This window comes from Sebastes umbrosus, chromosome 19 (genome assembly GCF_015220745.1).
Source record: "Sebastes umbrosus isolate fSebUmb1 chromosome 19, fSebUmb1.pri, whole genome shotgun sequence".
NCBI lineage: Eukaryota > Metazoa > Chordata > Actinopteri > Perciformes > Sebastidae > Sebastes > Sebastes umbrosus.
In genome coordinates, this window is record NC_051287.1 from 8,987,591 (window position 1) to 9,012,719 (window position 25,129).

General features: G+C 41.2%; 1 protein-coding gene across 2 annotated transcripts in view; it reads right to left on the minus strand.

Moving 5' to 3' along the window:
* The window catches only part of LOC119478336 (atrial natriuretic peptide receptor 2), a 66,980-nt gene that overhangs the window by 10,855 nt on the left and 30,996 nt on the right, over window positions 1-25,129 (minus strand). Inside the window, exons 8-15 of one of the 2 annotated variants that reach the window (XM_037753006.1) lie at window positions 22,137-22,257; window positions 20,840-20,914; window positions 19,756-19,833; window positions 16,370-16,474; window positions 14,271-14,342; window positions 12,752-12,911; window positions 12,480-12,644; window positions 6,565-6,733 (exon numbers count right to left, since the gene is read on the minus strand). In XM_037753006.1, the coding sequence (XP_037608934.1) occupies window positions 6,565-6,733; window positions 12,480-12,644; window positions 12,752-12,911; window positions 14,271-14,342; window positions 16,370-16,474; window positions 19,756-19,833; window positions 20,840-20,914; window positions 22,137-22,257 (945 nt within the window). The remainder of the gene's footprint in view (window positions 1-6,564; window positions 6,734-12,479; window positions 12,645-12,751; window positions 12,912-14,270; window positions 14,343-16,369; window positions 16,475-19,755; window positions 19,834-20,839; window positions 20,915-22,136; window positions 22,258-25,129) is intronic. The other variant, XM_037753007.1, reaches the window with a different exon arrangement.

Below are 25,129 nucleotides of genomic sequence, written 5' to 3' on the forward strand. Positions count from 1 at the left end.
GGGCTGCTGGTGGTCACAGCGGTAAACACACTCTGCAGCCTGCAGTGCAGTGTGTCCGCCTGTTTCATCTAAAAACCACGTTTGAGGCAAATTTGAAGAAATTCCTTCATGGTGTTCCTGAGCTATCGCGCTCACGAGAATGCGACGGACGTGAGGTCACAGTGACCTTGACCTTTGACACCTCTGACCACCAAAATCTAATCAGTTCATCCTTGAGCCCAAGTGGACGTTTGTGCCAAATTTGAAGAAATTCCCTCTAGGTGTTCTTGACATATTAACGTTCACAAGAATGGTCCAGACGTACGTAGGGGCAACCCGAAAACATAATAAAAACAATAAAAACACTGTTTATATTGTTAATGTCAAACCTTCTCAATGTCAAAAGAGGACAAGTCTAAGGATTGACCCTTGTGGAAACCCTTGTCCCACTTGTCCCCACATTTAAAACTACTGATGGAGTCATCAGCAGCAGTTGGCGTCCAACTGATGGAACCAGCACACTTGAGCGAGGCGGGGGACGTTCCAGTCAGCCAGGAGGTGTTATTAACATGACATATATGGAATTTAATGGCTATTCCAGTGATTTAATGTTGCTGTTCCATAAAAGTTGGTAAAAAGAAAAGAAATTTGAAGCAGCGGAGGCTGAGACATCCTCTTTTTTAGTCCCTAATATGGGCCAAACTCTCTAGATCCCAGATTTCCCATAATGCAACAACAGCATGTTTTTGTTAGACCTTCGCTGTCTGGTAAATGCCCAGTTTGTTACGCAGCTTTCTGTTAAGACATTTTTAGTTTCCTAGCCCAAGCTGAGATAACAGTGATGATGACATCATCAGGATTATTTTCTCAGACTTGACAAAGCTCCTCCAGACCAGCAGAAGACATCCTACTACTGTAAAGTAAACTGACCTTAATGTGTATACTTGGTTGAGTTCAGGGGCTAAATAGCAGTGTAGATGATTGAGGTAAAAATCGAATCATTCAGTGGCCTCACAGAGTCTTTGAGTGCTGTAGCTGTCTCTCCTCCCACCTGTGACCATTGGCAACCACTTTCAAAAAACAAACTCTTTCTGTGCAGTGGTAAATCACAAAAAACACCAGAAATGCACATTACTGTTCCACTACGACTGCGGCAGTTTTGTTTGTATACAGTATCTCTCGCATATGAGCACACAGCAGCTGTTGTTCCAACACGGAGGAAAAACAGACGCTCCGAACATTCTGTGAAAGCTCTCTATTTACGTCTCTACTGCTGCGCATTTCACATATATTTCATAATTACATAACACATGTATTGTATAATGTGTGTGCCTCGGGAGATTTCTACATTCATGTGCTTACACACACACACACACACGCATGTACAACACGCATTTAGTCCGACGGAGCAAGAAGGTGAGTCATCCACACCAGCGCGGCGGCTCAAAGCATCAATGCCTGGCTTCCTGCCACGTTCCTTGTGGGTCACGGATCCTACACACACCCACGTGTTGTTTAAGTTTAAAGGAGAAAAACATCAGAGGGAGACATGAAAGACAGTGATGAGTATCGACGCGCCGAGCTCAGTCACACAGGCCACGCACTGTTTACTGCACCGCAAAATCACAGACGTCCGTATTTTTCCCACCATTCATCCAAACTGCTGGTGACGGTGAAAACTGACAACTGTCTCCAAGCTGAGCGAGCGTGATGCTAAAAGAGACGAGAAGCCAGAAAATAATCATTACAGCAAGTGATTTAATCCTGTTAATCCTTTTAGTGCGGAAAAACATCTCTCAGATGGATCACATAAGTCATTTGTTTACCGTTTGTTTATCTGTTGATAGAAGAACATTATAAAAGCTCGACTGTTTTCACTGAGATGTTGTGGAAAAGGAACCAAGGGAACAGCTAATACATTTTTTGGTGTCAATACCGCCACCGTATGTCCATGACACCGAGGTCAGTGGCAAGGAGAGGGAGGGCAGTTGTTGCTTTTTTACCTCGCATTGGTTATTTGCTGCTCACGTCTCTGAGTTGATGATGATTGGTGCCGCTGTGGCTCGCCGTGTAACCATGACAACCACAGAAACCACACAGAGGAACGCGATAGAGAGGCTAATTTTACTGGTATGAATATCCTGGATTGTGCACATCTTCACCAGCAGTGAATGAAAGTATTAACATCAGATTCAAAGTTTGATAAACAATGTTAAGTAGGTAAACTTGTTATATTAATCGTGTTACTAACCATTCCCTCTACTTCAAGCTACAATCCGCTCTATTAAGCCATGTAGTCGGAGGATGTCGGTAGCCACGGCGGTGGAGTTAGTCTACTGCTATCACGTCAAAATACACAACACCAACAGGGTGAAATTTGCAGCTGTAACCGCTTGCTGTCTGAAAGAACCTTAAATCTTTCATAAATCCTCCAACCAATTTCAACCAATATTCTTAAAAATGTTACATAACTGGGTCTGTCATTAAAATATTTAATCGCAATTAATCGCATGATTGTCCATAGTTAATCGTGATTAATCGCAAATTAATAGCACATTTCTTTAACTGTACAAAATGTACCTTAAAGGGAGATTTGTATTTAATACTCTTATCAACATGGGAGTGGGCAAATATGCTTGCTTTATGAAAATGTATGTATATATTTATTATTGGAAATCAATTAACAACAGAGAACAATGATAAATATTGTCCATAAACCCTGGCGAGTCTTTTAGTCAGTGCACAGCAGGTCACCTGAACATGTAGAAATTTGTCTACAGACGAGCAAATATTTCAACAAATATGAAGAATAAAGTTTCCAATAATAAATGATGATTTACTGTCATTATTTACGTATAAATGAAGCAGTTATTTTAAGGAAATTTCTCTGGATTTAAACAGCTCCTTTAAACGCAACACAACTAGCTAAACTGTCTCGTTAACGTCTCTGACCTGTGACTCTATTTTCCCTGAAGTTTGTACCAAATTATACTTTCCTTTCCAGGAAACTTCCTATGAAATTATTAGAATAATCCTGACTGAATTAAACTGCTATAACTCTTGAACACATTGTGCAATTGCAACCAAACATAGATGACACAGGTACATAAGAAATCTGAGTGATCCTGCACAATCTGGTGGCATTTCACCTGGAGACGACCCGACAGCACCTTGTTTAGATCATTTCAAAAACATCTCATGAGTCTGAGTTATTTGTACAAAGCTGTAACTTTCCCAACCAGGATTTACGTAGTTTCAGGGAATCATGTCCGTCACCAGCCAGTCCGCATGTTTGTCTCTGCATATTTTGATGCCGATCTGGATCCAGACGCTGATTAAAAATTAAAAACATTTTCTACTATTTATAAAACAAATGTAGAGGGCTGAGCAGCGCTGGCGGAGGGAAGCGCGCTCGCTGAGTGCTTTCTTGTTTACAAAGCGGCTAAACATTCAGGAAGTTACATTTTCCCCAAATCTGTGGACTGATGTGCCAGTCGTTTCAGTAAAAAACACAGTTGAGAATGAAAGTATTTTATGACATAACATCTCATTGCTCAACACAAAGTGAAATAAATAGAAAGTGCAGTGAGAGACTTGATGTGCAGCTATTCATGGCGAGCGAAGTGTCAGCTCCCTGTGCGGGTTAAACCGAACCGTTTACTGCTGAACACCCCTCTTGTTACCGCGCCCTTCAAGCCCAAGCTCTCACACACACACACACACACACACACACACCAAAAATAACAGCCCATCCATCAGGTCATGTCAACAACATACATTTACCTAATGAAAATAACCGGCAAACAGAGCATTAACGCACAGGCCTCGGTGGCGAAGGGGCTTCAGACACGCGAGGAGGTGCTTTGCAGGCGGCTGTCAATAGCATCCTTGAGTGCTGCTGAGGATGTCAATCATAGAGAGCTCTCTACTCCGAGCCGCTACAAATGGAAAGCTATACATCACCGGGCTCATCCTGCACTGACTTACAGAGCTAACAGAAGAGAGGGTCAGGCAGGCGGCGAGGAAAAACACACCAACCACACACAGGTCTGTTTATAGAGCCTCTTCCAAACCACCTGTTTTTAGATCCCTACTCCACCAAATCAACACAAGTGCATTTGTAGTTCTGTGCAGCTGTCACGCTCATTCCGTCTTTAAAGGGTCGCAGCTTTTGCGATTTGTGTGGTTTGAAAACTCTTCCTCGCTGGTGAAGTGAAAAGATGGTCTGGCATCCACGAGTCAACTGAGAACCGCAACCTTTTAATGCAGAAACACGACAGTTCACAGCATCCTCTTGAATATTGTTCGTCCTTGAGGTTCACGGCTCAGCAGTCTTTATACAACACAACATTGCACAAAGAAATGCAACGTATGGATTTGATTTCACAACAACGTAGCTCATGAATGTAACGGTCCGTCGCATCCAACTCTCAAATCTCGCACACGAGAGAGGCCTTGAACTCATCGACAAGGAGGTGACGGTGATGCACTTAAACAATGAAGGCAATGAATGAAATCCTCCCTGTGATGGATTATTTGTTTCAAGCACACTTAAAACTCTCTCTCCGCTCTGACGCTCTGGCTAAACACAGCCGAGTATTATCTGTGCTGATTGTAGAGGGCCCTTTAAGACAACAGCAAGTTCTCCTTTAAATTAATGAATAATAATAATATTGCATAAGCAGTTCCAGCTGGCGTGAGAGACAGACTGGAAGCATCGTTGGTGTATTAGCTGTATTTTTTGTGATACCTGGGCAATCTGTGATCATACATGGCTAAAGCTGGGTTTATAGGAGCTAACAGGCTACAGCATAGATACTGATTGTCAGCTTGGGCTGCTTGTGTTTTTCTCCTACAAGTGTCCGATGCCAGTGGAAATTGTTGATGGTGACGACAACGTCAGGCAAGGGGATTTTCTTCTTTTCAATAACACACATCTCGCAAAGCCATCTCCATATCCTCTTGCTCCTGCTCTCTGCGATTGCCACTCTCTATTATAGTGAATGAAAGAATGTCAACATGATTGCTTTGGCTATTGATTGCGCTGCAAGAGTGTCCTGTTCAGCAGCAAGACGTGGAAAACCTTCCCGTCATCGCTCAATATCACAAACTGAATTGAAGAATGCAAACACAATAAATGTGTAGAATTAAAGCACAACCTAGACTGTATCACGTGTGACACATTTGTCCAGTGTCAACAAGTGAAAATCAGCACTGACCTAGTCAAGTATAATTACATCTTAAGTTAAGCTAGATACCGCACAACATGACCATGTTAGGAGTAGAAAGCTCCAAGTTGCCATTCAGTGTAATTGACCGTGACCAGTGTTTTGATCTGTACGTCACAACTCTCAGGACAGGAAGGTCGACTGGTCGTATTCTCTCAGGCCCTCTGCTTAACCTCCTCAACCCGGATTTTACCCTTAAATATACCCTTTGGAGCTGAAGAAAGAACCCTTTTTTTTCCGTATGTGGAAACGTACGTATGGCAATGCTACACATATCGTATATATTTCACTTTTTCAACTTTATTATGGCTGCATTGTTACATCAAATTGAAATTTGCCAGATATCTTTACGCCCAATTTTACACACATTTCTTCACAGTTCGGCACCATATTTAACCAGTATTAAATACTTGATAAATTTCCCTTTAAGATACATTTTGAACAGAAAAAAATGTGCGATTAATTTGCGATTAATCGCGATTAAATATTTTATCCGATTGACAGCCTTAGTACAAATATATTACATTTTCCCAAACAGCTGCTACAAACCTCTAGTTCAAATGTAAAGTGTGTTATAAATTGTGCATTTCCATGTGTGTTTTTGTGTGTTTGCACTGGTGTCACTTTGTCTCATCAGGGATGCTTCATACAGTAACTCTTGCTGTGAGAGCAGCCCTACTCGAGGGAAAACACGTGTGCCTCCCTTCCTGCGTCGGTCGACATACAATTCAGAACCAAAATATGCATATGAATGATTCATGGGATCATTGAAAACAATACCAGAAACACAGACTCACACACTCCCCTTTCTTACACAAACACACACACACACACCCACTCAAGAGATGGATAGGCAGCAAAGAGCACTTCCTGTCAAGAGCTGCCTGTCAGGAATTACAAACGGCCTTTTATCTAAAATTGCCACGGCGATTTCCAGAACATGATTCTTTTTCCCGTTGGTCTTTTTGAATCTCTTAAACTTATCAACTTGCACGGCAGTCAGACGGACAGCGGTGTTCTCAACGCGGTGTTCACGTGTTGAGTTGGCAGATAGATACTGATAGTCTGAGAAAGAACAGACTCTAATTCAATTTGTCAAATTATCTCCACTTTGGAAAAAAGAATAGAAGTGTAGAGAACTTTAAATTAATCAAGAGTGCTTCCAGCTCCTGGTCTTTTGGTATAATTTAATTCTGTCACATAAACGGCCAGTTTACCCAAATAACAAAAAAAATGCCCTCACTTTGCTCTCTTATTATAAAGATATGTCTTGATTTCTGAGGTCGCTTTTGATGACTCTTTAAGGAAAAGCACTATGAGACTGGGTAAATAAAAACAAGTGAAGTGTGGGTCTCACTTGTTGAGTTTGGCCATGTAGATCTTGATGTGGCCGAAGTCGGGCCTCTCTGCGGGGTCCTCGGCCCAGCAGCCGTCCATCAGGATGGTCAGCTCCTCCGAGTGGCATTTGTTGTCTGTCGTCGGCCGAAAGTACGGCTTCTGACCGTTCCTCACCTTCTGCACGATCTCTGCGCCGGAGAGAACAGAGAGTGTGTTGTGATTAGAGCAGGCTGTTATAGCCATCGGACTCATTTCACATTTCATTCATGCATTGACCAGAAAGGCCCTGGGAAGGACCATGCATAGGATTAGGGGGTAATAGACAAATACTGTATTTACAATACACAAGTTGGTTCAGGGCCCCAAAACCAAATCCTGCATAATAAGGCCCCTAAAAGTCTCGGGCCGGCCCAGCGTGGGGGTTCCTGTGTTGTAGCTGAGCTAGCAGTTCTCCTATGAGAGGCTCTCCAGGGTGTATGTGTGTGTGTGTCTGTATATCTGTGGGGGAGTCATAGCCCTGCTGTTTATCACACTTAACATGACACTCTGCATACAGCGCTGTTATCATCGAGCGTGTGTGTTGCCCGTTTATCGGGCTTGCTAATGCTAGCGCAACCACCACGAGAGGCAGGAAATGGGGCGACGGTTAGCCAGTCTTCTGCTATTTATACTTAGTACACCAGCTGACATAATAAACCTCGGAGTCTTGCCTATTTTATCACCTTTAGCCTATTTTATCACCATTAATGAAGGCCAAGAGAATTCAGAGGAGCCAATTTTGAGCAGAAAAAGCAGTTTTTTACACATAATATGCAGATCCTCTTTAAAGTTTAAGAAAATTCCCCTCGTGAAAGCCTTTAAAACACTTTGGATTATCTGCAAAATTTATTAAAAGCTGTTTCTCTTAGCTGATAAAAAGATAACAGCGATGGGCTCCTGTAAGAGTGCATCAGTTTTCCTGTGTCACGTTTTGTTTGCGAGTGATGCACACAAGCAGTCCAGACAGCGACTATCCTATTTTAATTAAAGTGCTTAAAGGAATTTCTGAAATGTGAAAATAAAATGTCCTTTATCTACAATTGTAAGAATATATTCAAGAGATATAATAAATCAAGTAATAACAATAAATGATACTGATTACGTAACACTAAATATAATAACTGATACATTAGGGTATTTTATTGCCTCATTCCAAGGTGGTATTTGTGGTTTCTCTTGTTCTTTTAATAGATCAATCTGTTTTAACAGCCCCCATCTGTTGCGTTACAGCGACCTCCAACACCCCTGCTCTTTTTATTGATTATTTCTTATTTGATCAGTGACCACCTGTAGTGGCGAGAGGCAGCATATCATACATGCTTTGTCTACAGTAGAAGAAACAGAAGCAGGTTCCATCATATCAAAGTGTAATAAAAAAACACTTTCCATCCGATTTTATCACATCTTATCTTTTTTTTGGTGATATTTTGGGTTTGTTTTCATTTTATGTAGGTTTCTTTATGATGTTCTTTTGTATTCTAAGCTCTTTCTGATAGTTTACACTAACACAATTTCCTCTCATGTGAACGTGAACTCAAGCCTCAATTTTCTACATTTACACAACTACTGCAGCTGAAAACATTTAGTGATCTTGTATTTAACTAATAATTTAGTGACAGCTGAACACAGTTAACTTTCAAACCTACAGTACTATTTTCAGGATATTGATATTCTTTTGAAAGTTCTGTGTTTCTGCTGGATGAGCGTTAATATATTCAGCATTGCAGATTTCTCCCCTTTGACGCATTAATCATATCAATTAAAAAAGTTTGTAAGAGACATCCTTCCCAAAATGATTCCTCCACATCCTCTCCATTCTGTTATTAGTATCTTCATGAAAAGTAATTTTTAAACCACAAAATTACATATTCAGGCATGAGAGAACAGGTGCAGGCTAGCGCTGCTCTCAGCTTGTTAATGGATAATTATCAGGCACTTGTACAATCAGCATCGAGCGTGACTGTGAATAAAAGACTAATCAAAGTCATCGCATATAGAGGAAGTGCCCTGGGAGGGTTTGAACTCCTGATCTCGCATTGCTTTAGAAGTTAAAACTTTTTCCTGCTGTCACTAGTAAGCAGAACCAGCAGCGGTGGAGGTACAAAGTAGATGCTGGTGAAGAAACCGGTCAAACAGCAACATGTGTGCAGGAAGCTGAAGAGCCAAAGTGTCAGCCGGGATTAAGATCACATTTTTTTGTTTTAGTTATCTCAAGAAGATAAGAGTGTTGTGTTAGGAGTTTTCCAGTGGGAGAAAGCTGCAAAGCAAAATATTTCTCAGAAAGCAGGAAGGCTGTTTTCCAAAGATATCATTTTCATAAGAATTATGTCATATTGGCACCCAGTCCTTTAGCTCTCATGAGCTACTGTTTATCAGTCTGTTTCTGTTTAAGACGTAACCCTGGTGGGGAGGGGGGGAAATGTGTTCGGTCGTGTGCGTGCATCTGTCTGTCTGTCCGCAGCTAATCAATTACTGGACCCGTCAGCCTGATATTTTTTGTGCTTATTTATGACTGTATCCTCAAGGACCTCTCGTAATTGCGCAGATTCACAATTTTTGAAAAACCTATTTTATTGACTGTTTTACACCGTCATCGACTGCTGACTCTTCAGTCCTCTGACCCGGCCGGTAGGGTAGATCAGCATTTACGGCAATCGGCTAAGCTAAAACAAGCCTTACCTAGTCTGTTGAAGGCCACATTTTGGCCTTTTTCGTGGTTCAAAAACTGACATCCATTGAAAAGTTTGGTCTCATTTTGAACTGTAACATCTGCAGATTAATTTCATACCCGATATCTTATGATCTACTGAAGTTAGGCACGTTACGAGATGATTAAATCCCCGTTTTTGTCATCTTCGCCGCAATCTTGAGTGTAACGGAGATTCAACTTTTCTTTGTTTGGGAGGGAAGAGGGACTTTTCTAGTTTCCTTTGTTGATGCTTTTGATGCTCAACCGACCAATCTAGCACACAAATGAATGGTATGAAGGTTTCACTCGGCCTTGTTGGTAAAGCCCGTATTAAAACAACACTCACATGCTCAGTGTGCATGGAAAGCATCAGTGGTCGCTGCACTTGTTCCTACTGTCCACACTCGTCATAGACAGAAACCTTTCTATTGTGAGTGATTTCAATGGAAGTGATGAGGGACAAAATCCACTTATTTCTGTGTAAAAAATATATTCCAAAGTTCATCTGAAGTCACTACGAGGTTTCAACAGTCTGAGTCACACAAATCAAGTGGATATTTTTCAAAGTTACGAGTGTTTCCATTGCTGAGCTGCAGAGGAGGGATAGTAACAAAAAATCATTTTGGAAGATACTCATTTGATTTGAACTGCTGAAGCCTCATATTAGTGTTGGTTGACATTTGGAATTCATTTTTCCGCAGAAATATTACTGTGGATTTTGTCCCCCATCACTTACATTGAAATCGCTTTAGGATGGGATATCTTTGCAACCACGGAGAAGAGAATAATGAAAGTGACAGACGGTGCTTTCAATCTACATAAGGGCTTGTGAGGATTGTTTTAATTTGAAAATGTGAATGTAACTTTTTTCAACCCAGAATCCCGAAGAATCAGCAGCTTTGCTTTCCATCTCAAACCTGCAACGTTCTTTATGATGACAGCGTTGCTTTCGTAAGCCCCCCTAGGGATCAGCTTTGTTTCTCTTCCTATGCTCTTTGCTTTCTTTACTCTTAAAAAAAAGTCATTATTATTTCGAAGCATTACATAGTCCTTCTGCAATCTACCTTAAACGAAACCTGTTGTTGCACATCGCTGACTTGACGTTGACTGCCTTATGGCTGTTGATGCTCTGGGCTCGTATCTATCTTGTTGTATACTGATGTGTTTAGTTAGTTTAGTTTTTTTTTGTATCTCATTCATTTTTATCTCATCTAGCTAAATATAGGACACGTAAATAAAATGTTTACAGTCAAAATACATAAATAGTATCTTAAATCAACATACAATAACTGCTTAAAGGTCGACTCAATCTGTTCACTTCTCCAAAGGTTTTCAAATGGAAGCGCCCTCTCAGCCGTTCACAGAAAGCAGTGACATAGGTTGCCAAAGTAAGCTAATCAATAAGGTTATGAATAAGTCAAAGTCAAAGTTAGCTGTGCTAAGTTTGGAAATAACTGAAAGGGTTGGTTCGGATTTTTTGAAGTGGGATTGTATGTATACTCCTGTGTTCTGCGAGGTAAAATTACTGTTTTTGTCAATGGAGTCTGGTGGCATTGAAGAGAGCGATATCACGGCTTCAGTTCCCCGTCGGAAAGGGCTGTTTGACGGTAAGATAAAGCGGCTGTAGACGGGAGCAGCAGAAAAATGTATGTTAGCCACCTAAAAAAAATCCATACTGGTTTAAGTGTATACTATATTTAGAATATTTTCAACTGAGCCGTTATACTGCCGTTAACTGGGAACTGAAGCCGTTATATCGCTTTCTTCAAAGCCACTAGAATCCATTGACAAAAGCAGTAGTTTTACTACTAGCTTCCATGCCGGTACGCCTGTCTGCTTCTCCAAACTGGGAGCGTCATCTATGTTACTGTAGGTAATACACCCAGACTATGGATAAGGATATATGTACCGTATATATACTGTATGTAGAACGTCATCATGCAGAAACCTACGTCAGGTCACATATATAAGATCACATTTTTTTGTTTTAGTTATCTCAAGAAGATAAGAGTGTTGTGTTAGGAGTTTTCCAGTGGGAGAAAGCTGCAAAGCAAAATATTTCTCAGAAAGCAGGAAGGCTGTTTTCCAAAGATATCATTTTCATAAGAATTATGTCATATTGGCACCCAGTCCTTTAGCTCTCATGAGCTACTGTTTATCAGTCTGTTTCTGTTTAAGACGTAACCCTGGTGGGGAGGGGGGGGAATGTGTTCGGTCGTGTGCGTGCATCTGTCTGTCTGTCCGCAGCTAATCTCGCATACTACTGGACCCGTCAGCCTGATATTTTTTGTGCTTATTTATGACTGTATCCTCAAGGACCTCTCGTAGTTGAGGTGATTCACAATTTTTGAAAAACCTATTTTATCGACTGTTTTACACCGTCATCGAATGCTGACTCTTCAGTCCTCTGATAGAGGATAGGGTAGATCAGCATTTCCGGCAATCGGCTAGGCTAAAACAAGCCTTACCTAGTCTGTTGCAGGCCACATTTTGGCCTTTTTCGTGGTTCAAAAACTGACATTCAAGTTTTTAGAAAGTCTTGGAAACAGCATTCTGACGCTAAAACATACGTACTTCGACCAAAATGTGAATGTTCGGATTTAAATACATAAGGAACACCGCTGGGAAGCTACAGAGTGATATAAAAACCTAAAAACAAATAATAATAATAATGAACCCGCCCTTTAAGCTGCCTCCGTTGACATTTTATAGTCTTTTTTTTTTACTTATTTTACTCTTATTACTCCTTTTCCTTTGTTTGGGTTATTTCTCATATTTTCTTGTCCCAGATATGAGATGTGTTTGACATGCCTCCCTTTGACATCTGGTCAACATGTGTTCGTTGTTTGTGTCCATAGCTGCAGGGCTGCGATATAGTAGTCTGACCTTACCAAGGTCCCCTTTGAAATGTCAGTGAAAAGCCAATGAATGAAGTTCCTATTATGTGAACTTCCGTCTGTTCTGTCCTTGTCCGAGTCTTCAGAAACAGAAAGTTTCTTATAAAGAAGCTTTATAATGTAACAGAGATATGTTTTTTTTTTTTTTCTGTGAATAACTGACACAAAACATGTTCGTGCTGATTTATCCGTTCCGTTTACTTTTCTTTTGTGCTCACGTCTTGCGTGTTAGTTTGCTGCATGCGTGATTGAAAGGAACCCAGTGGTCAGCTGGCCTCCCTGAGGCCCATAAAACACAGTTGTGTTTACCTTTGGGGCTGAGGTCCATGCCGTCCACATAGAAAGGTCCATTCCTCAGGGCGATTTCCTGCAGTATGATGCCAAAACTGTACACGTCACCCTTCGGAGTCCCTTCAGGAGGATGGCGGTCGTATATGAGCAGCTCGGGAGCCGTCCAAAGCTTCTCTGGGGAACCAAGAATCGGAAACACTCATAAAATGTCTGCAACACAACAAGGAGCTGATGTTTTTTTGTGAATGAAAAGAATCGGCGCCGTGACAGAGTACATGAACTCCACTTACTTGCATAGAGTGCGTGCGAGTCGTCGTTTTCGCAGGACGAACGGAAGCTGGCCAAGCCATAATCCGTGATTTTCAAAACAAATCGACTGTCCACCACGCAATTAGATGACTTCAGATTTCCATGGCAGCCGATGTAGCTGTTGTGGAGATAGTTCATTCCCTGATGGAGAGGAGCGTTAAGTCAAGCATTAAGGGGTGTTCTCTCTCTCTCTCTTAATTTTTTTTTTTTTTTTCGTCACAGCAAATCATACGTGAAAACACACCAATCAAGACATATGGAAATAATACGCTCTGACAAGTGGATGTATGCTGAAGGTTTTGAAACGAGGCCATGTTTCAAGGCAGTCACGGGGGAATTTCTGTGAAATTACTGTTAATTCCTTTGGGAAAGAGACGGCGGGTACTGAGTGTACTCGTGTTCAATATTTTGTGGAAACGGTGAGTCAAACATCCCTCAGAGCTTCACCAGCGCCTCTTCTTCTGCAGAGCGCTGCTATCTGTGTGGAGAAATTTAGCCGGAGAGTTCAATATCGGGTCCATCCAAGAGGCCGCTCACAAAAAGCCTCTTTGTTAGGGACAGATTAAATATAATCTTCTAAAGTAAGTCCATGATTAGCTTGGATTGAGCTGAATGGAAATTTTTAGCAAAGTTTATGATTATGTTTCTGTCCTACTTTACACTATATAACAGCAATATTTACTGTAGTTTCATACACTGGGCTGTGCCAAAAACACTTTTTTTTGTGCATGCCCTTACTCTTTTTCTCTGCCTCATGTGAAACCATGGCAACCAAGACATTTTTCGTGTGTGTGTGTGTGTGTCTCAAAACACACAAAGCATCTAATTTAACATTGAAAAGTGACCTCTGTGCTCGGGCTGTTGTGGTGAAGGAATTTCCCCTGCGGTGATAACGATTGACTCAACAGCACAATTTTTTTTTTTGCATCCATTTATCCTAATTTTCAGTGCTATATAAAATACACTTTATATTAAATATGTGTTGTTAAATGTAACATACACACATAAGGGCAATGACGCAGCTGGACTCTTTTTTCAACTGAGACGCTTTGGTTGATATGATACGGAATATCCGCAGAAGTAAAAGTGTCGGCACAAGGTAGGGTACTTGATCTGAATGAAAGGAAGGCTGACACACGCAAGGAGAGAGGACGAACCGCCGGTCTATGTGTATTAATATCTCCTCCATTGTGGTTGTTGTTGTTCAGCACTTGTAGCCTACATGTACGATGTGACAGTTGATCTTTGTGGTATTTTTTCCTGCACCTCCTGGGTAAAAAAGTGATAGTGACGAGCCCATCGTTTTACCCAAAGTTCAACATTTTTCAACTCTCGGTGACCGGGAGAAAAAAAACATAGCGGTTGTGGCGGTTGTTTGCAATATTGTGGTTATTGCAACAGCCCTACTCTTTGCCAACATGAATATAAAAAAACATCATAAAATCGATTGTCCTGCGTTTGATTTCTGTTTGCAGAACTTTCTGTCTGACCGCCACGTACCTTCACTATGTCATTGATCAGCGAGTAGCGGAACATCCAGTCCAGGTTGATGCTCTCATTCTCCAAAATGTCCTAGCAAAAACAAAAAACAAATCAACAATGGAGCAGAACATTTTTACAGATAAGCTAAGTTTCTGCTTTATCTTTTAAACTTCCAAGCGCCTGACCGCAGCCAGGACAGTCCTAATGTTTATTTTGGGACTAAATACAGAACCACCTTCAGTCTAGATACCATGTATTCTCTTTCATCCTCAGGGTCACACATTGATCCCTGCAGGACGTTACCCTCAAATGCCCTGCAGCTGGCCATTTACTGGAACCTGGGTCCAGCTTTGACATCCAGCCACATCACATCAGTGGCAGCTATCTGTGTTTTACACAGAAGGCTCTCTCTAAGTGTGAGTGATGAAAACCATGGCTGAGTTTCCCATCGTTTTCCAGCCGCTGGCATGTCGGCAACAGAAGAATGCAGGCCAAGAACAAGTTCACTTAAGGCATCATGTACTGCTTTTTAGAGTAAAAAAAATACAAATCGCAAAAGATGGAATATGATACAAAGACAAAAATATGTGACACTTCAAAGGTGAGCTGGCCATGTAGTGTAAGCTCACACTGCAGACTAAATAAGGCACTTGGTGCCGTAGAGCTCAGCGGGCAGAGCTCGGTACAAACACTGCCAGGAATAGCAGCTTGACGAGGTTGTCTATGCTAAAAAGTGTTTACTCTCACGGTGCTGCAACAAGAAAAGTCCACTAGTTGGTTTATGTTAGAAACTTTTCATTCAGTGATTAATTAGGCTGCATGTATTAATGTATAAATCACTAAAAGTTGAGGACATTGCATTAAATCATTCCTGAAGTTATGGTATGTATGTGAAGATGTGTTTTGAAGTCAAAAACCTCTCCAGTGAAATTTGGTGGAAAGTTGAGCCAAGAAACAAGAGGTTTGCTTGAATGTAACAGAAATATGGCACATGTATAGGGCTGCAACTAACAGTTATTTGCATTGTTGATTCATCAGTATGAGTCTGTAAAATAGTGAAAAATGCTAAGGTGACATCTTTAAATAGCTTGTTTTGTTTCGACCAACACTCCATAACCCAAAGACGCTCAATTTACAATAATAGAAAACAAAGAAGATCAGCTTCACCTCACGTTGTGGAAGCTGGAACCAGAGGACGGCTTTCCCAAAATGTTGAACTATTCCTTTAATGTTCTGTTGTTCGACTAATAGAATCGAAAATTTCTCAAGAGATTATATTTCTGTCAAATGATCAATGTAGAGGAAAAACACTCTGCTGCTATGTTTTATTAGCAGCAAGTTAAATTATCAATTAGAATTCTTTTGTTTTCTTTTACAAATGCAATTTTACTTGTCAGTTTTGTATATCTGATTTTCATCATATAAAAGTACAATTTCAAAATGTTTCTTGAAGATTAATTTCAGTGTAAATTATGTGATCTTATGGGTAAATACTTTATAAACAAATTTAGACTTTTTTTTTTCATTGTTTAAAACTTACCTTCCAGACTTTTTTTTTTTTATTGGTGCAAAAACAAAACAGCAGTGACTTTACAAGTAGTACAACAATGATAAGAACCGTGTATATACATATATTTTATATTACATATAAATTACTCTGCTGCAATGTTTTTTTTTCCACAAGTTAAACTAAAATGACTTATTAAAATTCTTAAAATTACATCGATTGAAAAATCCAAAATCTATGAATACGCAAATATTGTTTGGTTCAAAAGTTTAACTGCTGGACACAAGACGCTTCCTATTTCACTGAAAAGTCCATTCTTTGTGTATGTGGCCTACACACCTGTGTAAGTTGCATACTGGACCACAATTGGTTTTCTAAACTAGTTGTGATGTCATAAACATATGTGTCTTAAGGAGAAACTTTCCTCCTTCAGGAGAATGTAAAAACAGCCGTCTAGTGTCATTCTGCACAGTGAAGCTCAAACATCCAAGTGAGGTGACAATAAGCAAAATGTATGTTTGAGTGGAGGAGGACTTGTTTGATATTGTCAGAACTTTCTTCAGCAACAGCGTAGTAATGCGTCAAGGTAAAAGTATGTAGCAGACATTACCTGCAGGCTGCCTCTGGGACAGTACTCCGTTACGATGCAGATGTTCGGAGGGTCAATGCAGGCTCCGATGAACCTGGTTAGATGGTTGAACTGAACGTCTCTCATCTGAAAATAACCACACAAACACACTGCAACTGTGAGTGTAACTCTTTCCAAACATCACATTCCCAAACCCCATGGAAACAGAGGACAGGGGGCGGGGGGGGGGGGGAAGAGGACTGACGGTTCATTTATATACAAAGTTTTGAGAATAACGTTGCCAGCAGTTCATCAAAATAGTCTATTTGCAGTCGGCTAGCTGGCACGGTGTCTTTTCTCTACGTGTTGAGACGCATTCCTGCTCAGGGCACCCTGTTGAAACATGTGCATGTGCATAAATTGCCCTTGGAGGTTATGAATGAGCCTGTGTGCTAAGGATGATGAAAAAAGAAAAAACGTTGAGGTGTCGGAGAGAGGATGTTCGGAGTAGGAATATCAGAGCGGGAGCAGGCAGAGCGTGTAAAACTGCTCTACATGGAAAATAATCGCTAGTCACACACTTGTTTTACAATACAACACATCAATCACTTGTAATATGAAAAAGTAGGAAAACAGAGAGGTGATTAAGAGGGAACAGTGTGTTTTATAGAAACAAGCTACATGGACCTCGTGCTTTCATTCCAACCCGTATGAAGCGCTGACAGAAGCGGCAATCTCTCCGCAGCCAGCATGAAACTTCAAAAACGGTGTTCGCACTTTCAACAGCGTACTTTTCTGCTTTGAGCACACTGAGTGACAAGCGCTCTCACACCAAAACCAGGGAGTTAGTCGCTCCTGTTTCACGGCTCCGGAGATGTTAGCCTACCCTTTGGCCTATATAATTTCCCCTGCTGCACACTGGTGTAGAGGGGGGAGGAGAACCACCAAGGAGGGGAAGGAGGAGGGAGTGCTGGAAGACAAGTGGTTAAGTTTCCACTGGCAGGCCCCGTCTCTTCCCCCATCTGGTTGGCTTTTTCATGAGCTGAGGTTTGACAGCCGATCAGGCCCCCGGGGCGACTGAGAGGCTGCCAGCTCAGACAGCAGCCTCTCTCCCATGTGTGCCTGCTGACTGACCGAGAGGCCACAGAGGCATCCAAGAAGCCCAAAGTCCTCTCCTCCGACGGACTGCAGCTCACACGACAAAAAAAAAAAAGGACCAAAAACACAGAGCTGAGACGGAGAGAGTTGGAGACTGATTTTAAAAGTGAAGAAATGGCCAAAAATCTTCCCCACGCGCAACATCTTGTTCATGAGCACCCATGTAATTTCCGAGTTATGGGTTTCCCAGTGCCATAGTGTGTTTCCATCACCAAACCACATACATTTCTCTCTGTCAGCTTCCTTATCGCTCTCTCGCTAGCCGACCTTTTCCTCACCAACTGCTGCAGACGATGTTGAAGAGACAGTTTAGGGAACAGTGGTACTGGTCCAACATACTAATAAAGAGCCAACTCCCACTTCCTGCAAACAGGTCCAAAAAAGTAAATAAATAAAGCTTTCACTGTCCTACTGAGTCAGAAATTCTATGCCAACATGGTGAGACTTTTTCAGCAACTTGTTTTGTAAAGCAGGTGGAGTGATTGAACCTTGTATGAAGGTCTTTTCCCTGCAGTGGTAGGTTACAATAATGTCAATTCATGGTTGTTTTATTTTAAATGAGTGAATAAATGATTTGCTGAATACAACTTGTTGAGATGGAGATTGATTTTTTTTTTACAATTCACCCCCCAAGGTCTCTGCGCACGGCTCTCGTCACACTGAGAACGCTGAAAACACTCAGAAACAAACAGCAACAAGCCGGCGGTCTCTCAGATGGATTTCATGGGCAAATGCAAGAAATTTTGGATACTTTTTCTGAGGAAAAAAAAGAACTGAGAGCAAAATAGAGGTTCGAAATACAAGAAGTGGGGCTAGACGTATCAGTTTTGTCCCCTGAGGGTGCCCATAGAGGAAAAGGTCATGAGGTCATTATAAGAAAAAAAGGGTTCGTCCTCAGGGGTGCAGGAATGAGCTCTGCAAACTTCATTGTATTACATTTCAACCTTATTGTGGCACCGGAGGAAAGATAACCAACGACATCAGAATTCATCTTCTGGGTACCAATAATATACAAGCTTCAAGGCAGTCTGTGCTGCGGACTAATAAACCAACTGATATTGTTTTCCTTAAACCTGTATTAACTGATTTTTTTTTTTTTAGATTTGTCAAGTATTTAATACTCTTATCAACATGGGAGTGGGCAAATATGCTGCTTTATGCAAATATATGTATATATTTATTATTGGGAATCAATTAACAACACAAAACAATGATACATAATGTCCAGAAACCCTCACAGGTACTGCATATAGCATAAAAAATATGCTCAAATCATAACATGGCAAACTGCTGTCAGTGTGCTGACTTGACTATGACTTGCCCCAAACTACATGTGATTATCATAAAGTGGGCATGTCTGTAAAGGGGAGACTCGTGGGTACCCATAGAACCCATTTTCATTCACATATCTTGACGTCAGAGGTCAAAGGACTCCTTTGAAAATGGCCATGACAGTTTTTCATCGACAAAGTTTAGCGCAAGTTTGAAGCGTTATTTATCCTCCTTCATGACAAGCTAGTCTGACATGGTACCAATGGATTCCTTAAGTTTTTCTAGTTTCATATGATGCCAGTTTCTTCACTCTAGCTTTAAAACTGAGCCACAACCTAAAAATTGCAAGTTGCGTTAATGTGTTAAAGAAATTAGTGGCGTTATTATCGCGTTATTATCGCGTTAACTTTGACAGCCCTAAAAACCACATAAAATGACAAAAAACAGTCAATTAAAGGCTACACGTCTAAAAGAAAATACAGAAGTAGCAGCGTGGATTGTGAACGATAGTTTGGGTGCCATGACAAAAAATGTTCAGTCATCCTTGGTAAAAAAAAAAATTGGAACTATAAGAAGAAATATTTTTTCTCTACTGACATTAGTGAGCACCTTTGTACAGAATGTGTTTAGTAGGTCAGAAACATAGCGTGGAGCCAACCCATTTAATTCCTTATGAGGAATTTGAGCTGTATTCTTGTACTGTAATTGGAAACCAGTGAAGGGACACGGGGTTGGATTAAAAGCCATTCAGCCGCATTTTGGACCTACTGCAGATGACAAAGTCAAAAAATGGACAAAAATTTAAGAATAGACCTCCTCAAATACACTTTCATTCAATCATTGGTCTACGGATAGAGTCTTGTGTGTTGTACAGATTGTTTGCACTGACACATTTGTGATTTTTGGCTATATAAATCAAATTAAGCCAACTTGATTAATACAAAATAATCCACTCAGCCCTGCAAAAGGATAAAAATGGACATTTAATGAACACTTACATGTTTGAGTTCCAGTAAAACTTGTCTGGTCAGCTCTATCCTCTTCTTGTTGACATGCTTGATGGCCACCAGGTTCCCCTGTGCGCAGCACGAGGAAGAGACAGAGCAATGAATCAGACAACACTGATGTATGGTTCACTTTATACACGGCTTTTTATGAGGACATTTAAGACCATGACGAGGATGCACTTTGGTCTAGATGTAAAAAAAAAAAGGCAGGGAAAATAAAACGACAAGAGAAACATACTGATACTATAAAAAGTGCAAACAAGGATTTGCAGCATTACAGCATTTTGCAATACAGCCTACAGGTACATTTGGGGCCTATTTCTCTCTGCTGCTGCTGATGCTGCAGGAGAAGAACTGTATCTGTCGCTTTGATATGTGAGGATCAGTAACCAAAGGAAGCGACGTGAATATCTCAGAGCCACAGGCTGTTGTAGCAACTATATGAAACCTGTTCATGTGTGAGTCCATGTGGGAGCTTTAGTAATATATATACAGTAAAGGCGTATATTTGAGAGCAGATTCATTTGGCTTTATGACTGCTGAATAAAGATTATTTCAGAGGTTATTTTTTCCTGTATTCGGTTGTCGAGCTTCTCTCTGTTTGGTGTCAGATTTAATCACCTCAGGCCTGTATTGAATTTGAGAAGCGTATCAGTCCCCCCCAATGGTCCATGAGGCGTTCAAGCTGCACCGTGACATTAGCATTTATATAAAAAAACCTGCATCATGCAGCTAAACACAAAGACAGCTATCTCATTATTCAGCAGGCTCTATTTTGTCACATTTCCCCACACCTCCTCCATCTTAAACGGACAAATTAACCGCAGCAACAAGTTGATGGCCATGTCCAGACTGCGAGGCGGGAGTGTAGAAACAAAGAAAAAAAAAAAAAAAAAGGAGAAGAAAATTGACGCATTCTGCAGCTCACATTAAAACCAACTACCTAAATTCGCCCACACTCTCTCTTTCTCTCTCTCCTCTCCAGCTCTACGGCTTTTTCTCTGCGAGTGTGCACATGTGTGGGTGGGAAAGGAGTGCGCAGGAGTTGAAAATGTCAGAACTCACTAAGCCTTACCTTAAAATAGCCCGTTTTTGCAAATAGCTGATATTTTCCATGGGCAGTTATCAAGGAGCCGTAGCTGGAGCCTCTCTGAGAAGGTGGAGAGGAGTAGTGAGAAGAAGAAGGAGAAAAAAAAAAGTCAGTTAGCGGCGTGTAGATTAGAGCAAAGGGGATTAAATATTGGTCATTTAAAAACTGCTTCCACTTCACCGCAAACATAGCCTCCTAAAAAGACATTCTCATCCAAAATACCTTTCTTTGTGAAACCTGAAATTGCCTTTCACTTAAATGTTCGAGAAAATAAAGTGTTTCCAGTTTTTATAACGCGAGTCCTTGGGCAAATGTCTGCAGTGCAACACAGAGTGAATAAAAATCAAGTGGGCGCGCTGCATACAGACAGCCAGCACAGTCAACTACACATTTGTATAGAAATGCAAATGTTGGCAACACATGGCACGCTGGAAAATACATCGGTCTGGAAAATGACTGTGTTTTCCACACGCACATTATCCACAGGAATTGGACGGAAAACCTAGTAATGAAAAAGGTGTGCGCATGTGCTTTTCATGAACGCTTGCACGTGTGGGTCGAAAAAAGCACAACCCCGAAGGAGATGCATTAGCCCCTCAGACAACTAGAACCTGATACTTGAAGAACGTGATGAGGTATTATAGATGTAGGGAGCGGGGCCAGACGGGGGCTTATTTTAACAATCATTTAATATGCGTCTGCCACCGCAAAAACCCAGCCACCTTCAATAAACCACTGGGAAAGCTTTCAGGAATGTGTGAACTAACAAAGGATTTGGACTCTCTCAGGGCCGCAGTTTTGCTTTCTCTAAGAAAAAAACACAAACTGAGTTTTAATACACAGCTACACCGCGTGTAAACATGTCAACATTAGCATCGTCGATTCCTGGCGGGTCCAATTTTTACAGCAGTTACATCTCTAGACAGATAAACAGTCCTGTAGTGAATGAAAGCTGAGGACCCGGTGTTGAGTCTTTCCCACTGGCAGACGTTGCAATGTAACCTGCCAGAAGAACAACAACTTGTAAATCACACATCGGAGGCCGTGCCAGCAACACTGACGGAATAAAAAGGTGATATAAAGCCCAGAATTATGATGAGATGTTCAGAGCTGCCAGCTTTAATATGAGATCATGTGGGTGTATTTCGTTTTTTGACTCTCAGAAGCGCTTTGGTACGTTTGTTTCCTGTCACCTCACCTGCACATTTTTATTATATTCTGTCCGACAGTGCTGGTACATCGATCTGTACTTACAGCAGCAATGTTTGAGAAGGTAACGTACCTGCGAGAGGGTGAGCCGACTGCCGGCTCGCTTGTGGTATTTATTGGGGCTCTCGAACTGAAGGTCCTCCCAGCGTATCCTCCACAGCATTCCAGCCAGCTCTTTCTCCAGCTTCAGTTTCCTGCAAAAAGAGAAAAAGCAGGTGGTGAAATCAACAAGGACAGAAGCACAAAGAACAGAGGAACAATCTCACATAAAGTGCACTGGGTTCAGAAGCAGGGGTGAGCTGATGTTTTTACCACAGAATTGGGACTTGAACTGCTTGAATTCTGTATCTTTCCAATTTCACTTTTTATATAAAGGAAATAAGTTAATAAAAATCCAACAGAGGTGAGGTGATCTGTTGAGTCACAGTTTTATTTAGAGGACAAAGTGTATTTAAAACAACATGGTTTGAATCTGTAAATCAACCTTAAACAAAGAGTTAATCGCTCTATTTGTGCAGCATCTCCATCTTTCTGGTGGTATTTCCTGAGATAGTGCTCTCAGATCTGATTTGCAGAACAGCGTTTGTATGCAGTGATGTACGTGTGTTTACGCGTGCAGGCGTGTGTTTGCATTTTATTAGATTGTTAACTTCTCTGGGATATATGCTGCACTTATTGAACTTTGATGAAGTGGAAAACTACTTTAGGTGATTTGTTTTTATAGTCCTGGACAAAGGGCTCTTTCTCTCAAACACATGCTGAAATATGCAACAACATTAAACTGTAAACACCCATACTGGAATCAACAGATTTAAAATCACTAACTTTACGTAATAGAAGGTCAAAAGTCAAATTTGAACCCTTCTCATTATTAATTGTGACTTGAAATGATGAGCTGATTGAGAGAAATCCTTCTCTCTTCTTTACTTTAAAGAAGTGACTCATAGGTCATTTCTTCTCAGAAAATGAAAAACAATGATGACCATGATGAAGATTAGAATCCACTTCAGTTCTTACACCCACACTCTTTATTTTTATCAACCTCACTGAGAGCGGACTCAGATGTTCTAACCTTATCTTAGTACTAACACTGGTACCGAAATAACTCCCATCTCAAACACTGTAAACACGGTGCTTCCTTAAAGGGACTGTTTGTAACTTCTTACACGTATAAATCAATCCGGGTCGGTGTCCCATGCTCGCTCCCGTGTGGCTACGCTGTTCAGACTCAGACTCCAACACAAACTAAATGGAAGCACCGAAACCGCAAAGTTATATCTAGTGAAGCCCGTCTTGCAAAACAGTGTTGGCCGCGGTCGGAGGACGCGGGGGAGACCGTAGCTTTGGTCTCCAGGACCGGAGTCTCTCCTCTGCTCCTCTGCCTGCTTGCCTTCACTCACACGCCGCGCTCGTTCTCGCTCTTTCGCTCCACTCTCACGTGCATGCACGCACACTACACAATGCAGGACAGTTAGTAGCTCTGAGAATATCTAGTGAATGTACAGTGGACGTTTGTGCAGAAATAACTGCTGCAGCTCCTCCAGACCAACAGAGGTTTCCCGTGTCTTGTGAAGCGAACGTTATCGTCAATGACCAAAACTCTGGTTGGGAGTGTATCAGAGGCTGAGGCAGGAAAAGCACTAGGATCAGCATTGATTCAAGGAGAGATAGATATATAGAGTGATATAAATGAAATATAGAGTGATATTGTGGTTTTAGCTGACGTGTGTCGCCTCACTGTTTTGAGCGATGCTCGTTCATGTCTTTGTAAAGCGAGCACAAGCGCGAGCCCGAGCAACAGGACGCTGACTTTCGTTGACTTAGCGGCCACAGGTGTCGCTGTTAACAAGCCATTTCTGATTCTTACGAACAGTCCCTTTAAAACTCAAAGTAACTGGACCACTAAAACCAGAAAGAGTTAATGCCATAAATGTCTTAAATATCTTAAATGGAACCCAAATGTTAGGTTCAAAATTTCACATAGCAAGAGATTGAATACAGCTGTATCAGCACAAGTAATGCGCCATGCGCCATGTTTATCAGAACTTGACACTATTGCACATGTTTATCATTTGAATTTGAATCATTTTCAAATACTGCTCTCAAACAGCAACTAATTCCCATGAAAACAGAGTTTGCAATGGTTATTTCCCTCAAAGATTATACAAACAACAACGAAACAACTGGGTAACTTACACAGAAGTCAGTATTTAGACTTCAGCAACGAAAATATAGTAAGTTAAAACAGTAACTCACAATTTAGACTACAGAAACAGAAACTTTATAAAGTGAAAAAATGAAAAGAAATGTAAGTTATTCTCCTGATCACTTCTGTGTCCTATATGGTGAGTCATAGGTGGATGAATGACAGCAGAAACTGCTCCACCGTCCTCCACAACAGCAAACAACCTTCAAACATCTGCACAGCCGAACCACATTAATTAATCTAGTCATTTTCATGTCAGTTATATTTTTGACATGTTTTGAGTGTTATTTTTGTTTTTGTTTGTTTATTATCAGTCTGACTGGCAAACACCGAGCACCACAGTGGGGAAAAGGCATTCCAGCGAATCAACACATCTGGGGCAAATCTCAGAGGAGCTGCTGTTTCTGGATACTTAAGGATTACGGCAAAAAAATAAAACTATTAGTCCGGAGAGGTTTTTTTTTTTTTTGGGTCGGGGGACGGAGGAGGAAATTCATTTTCAGTCTGAAACACTTGAAATGAAAAACGAGCAGAGGCCATGCATTCCAACCCAATCTAAAAGGTGTAAAACACTTCCAGATGGCTGCAGGAAATTATTGCAGCGTTTGCATATCAGTGTTTTAGCCTTTCCCCGAACTATCCCAGTTGGCCCCCAAATGTGGCTCCGTTTTTTTTTTTTAACCTCTTTTTCACCAGGGTCAAACTGTGCAGTCGGACGGTCCAGAAACTTGATTCTGATGCTGATGTTTGTATCTACAAATACTCCAGGACCTGCCTATGTGCAACCATTTTAAGGACAGGAAACACCATTTAACCACCGGTACCCTCCAGCCCCATCCACCACCACCACCACCACCAAA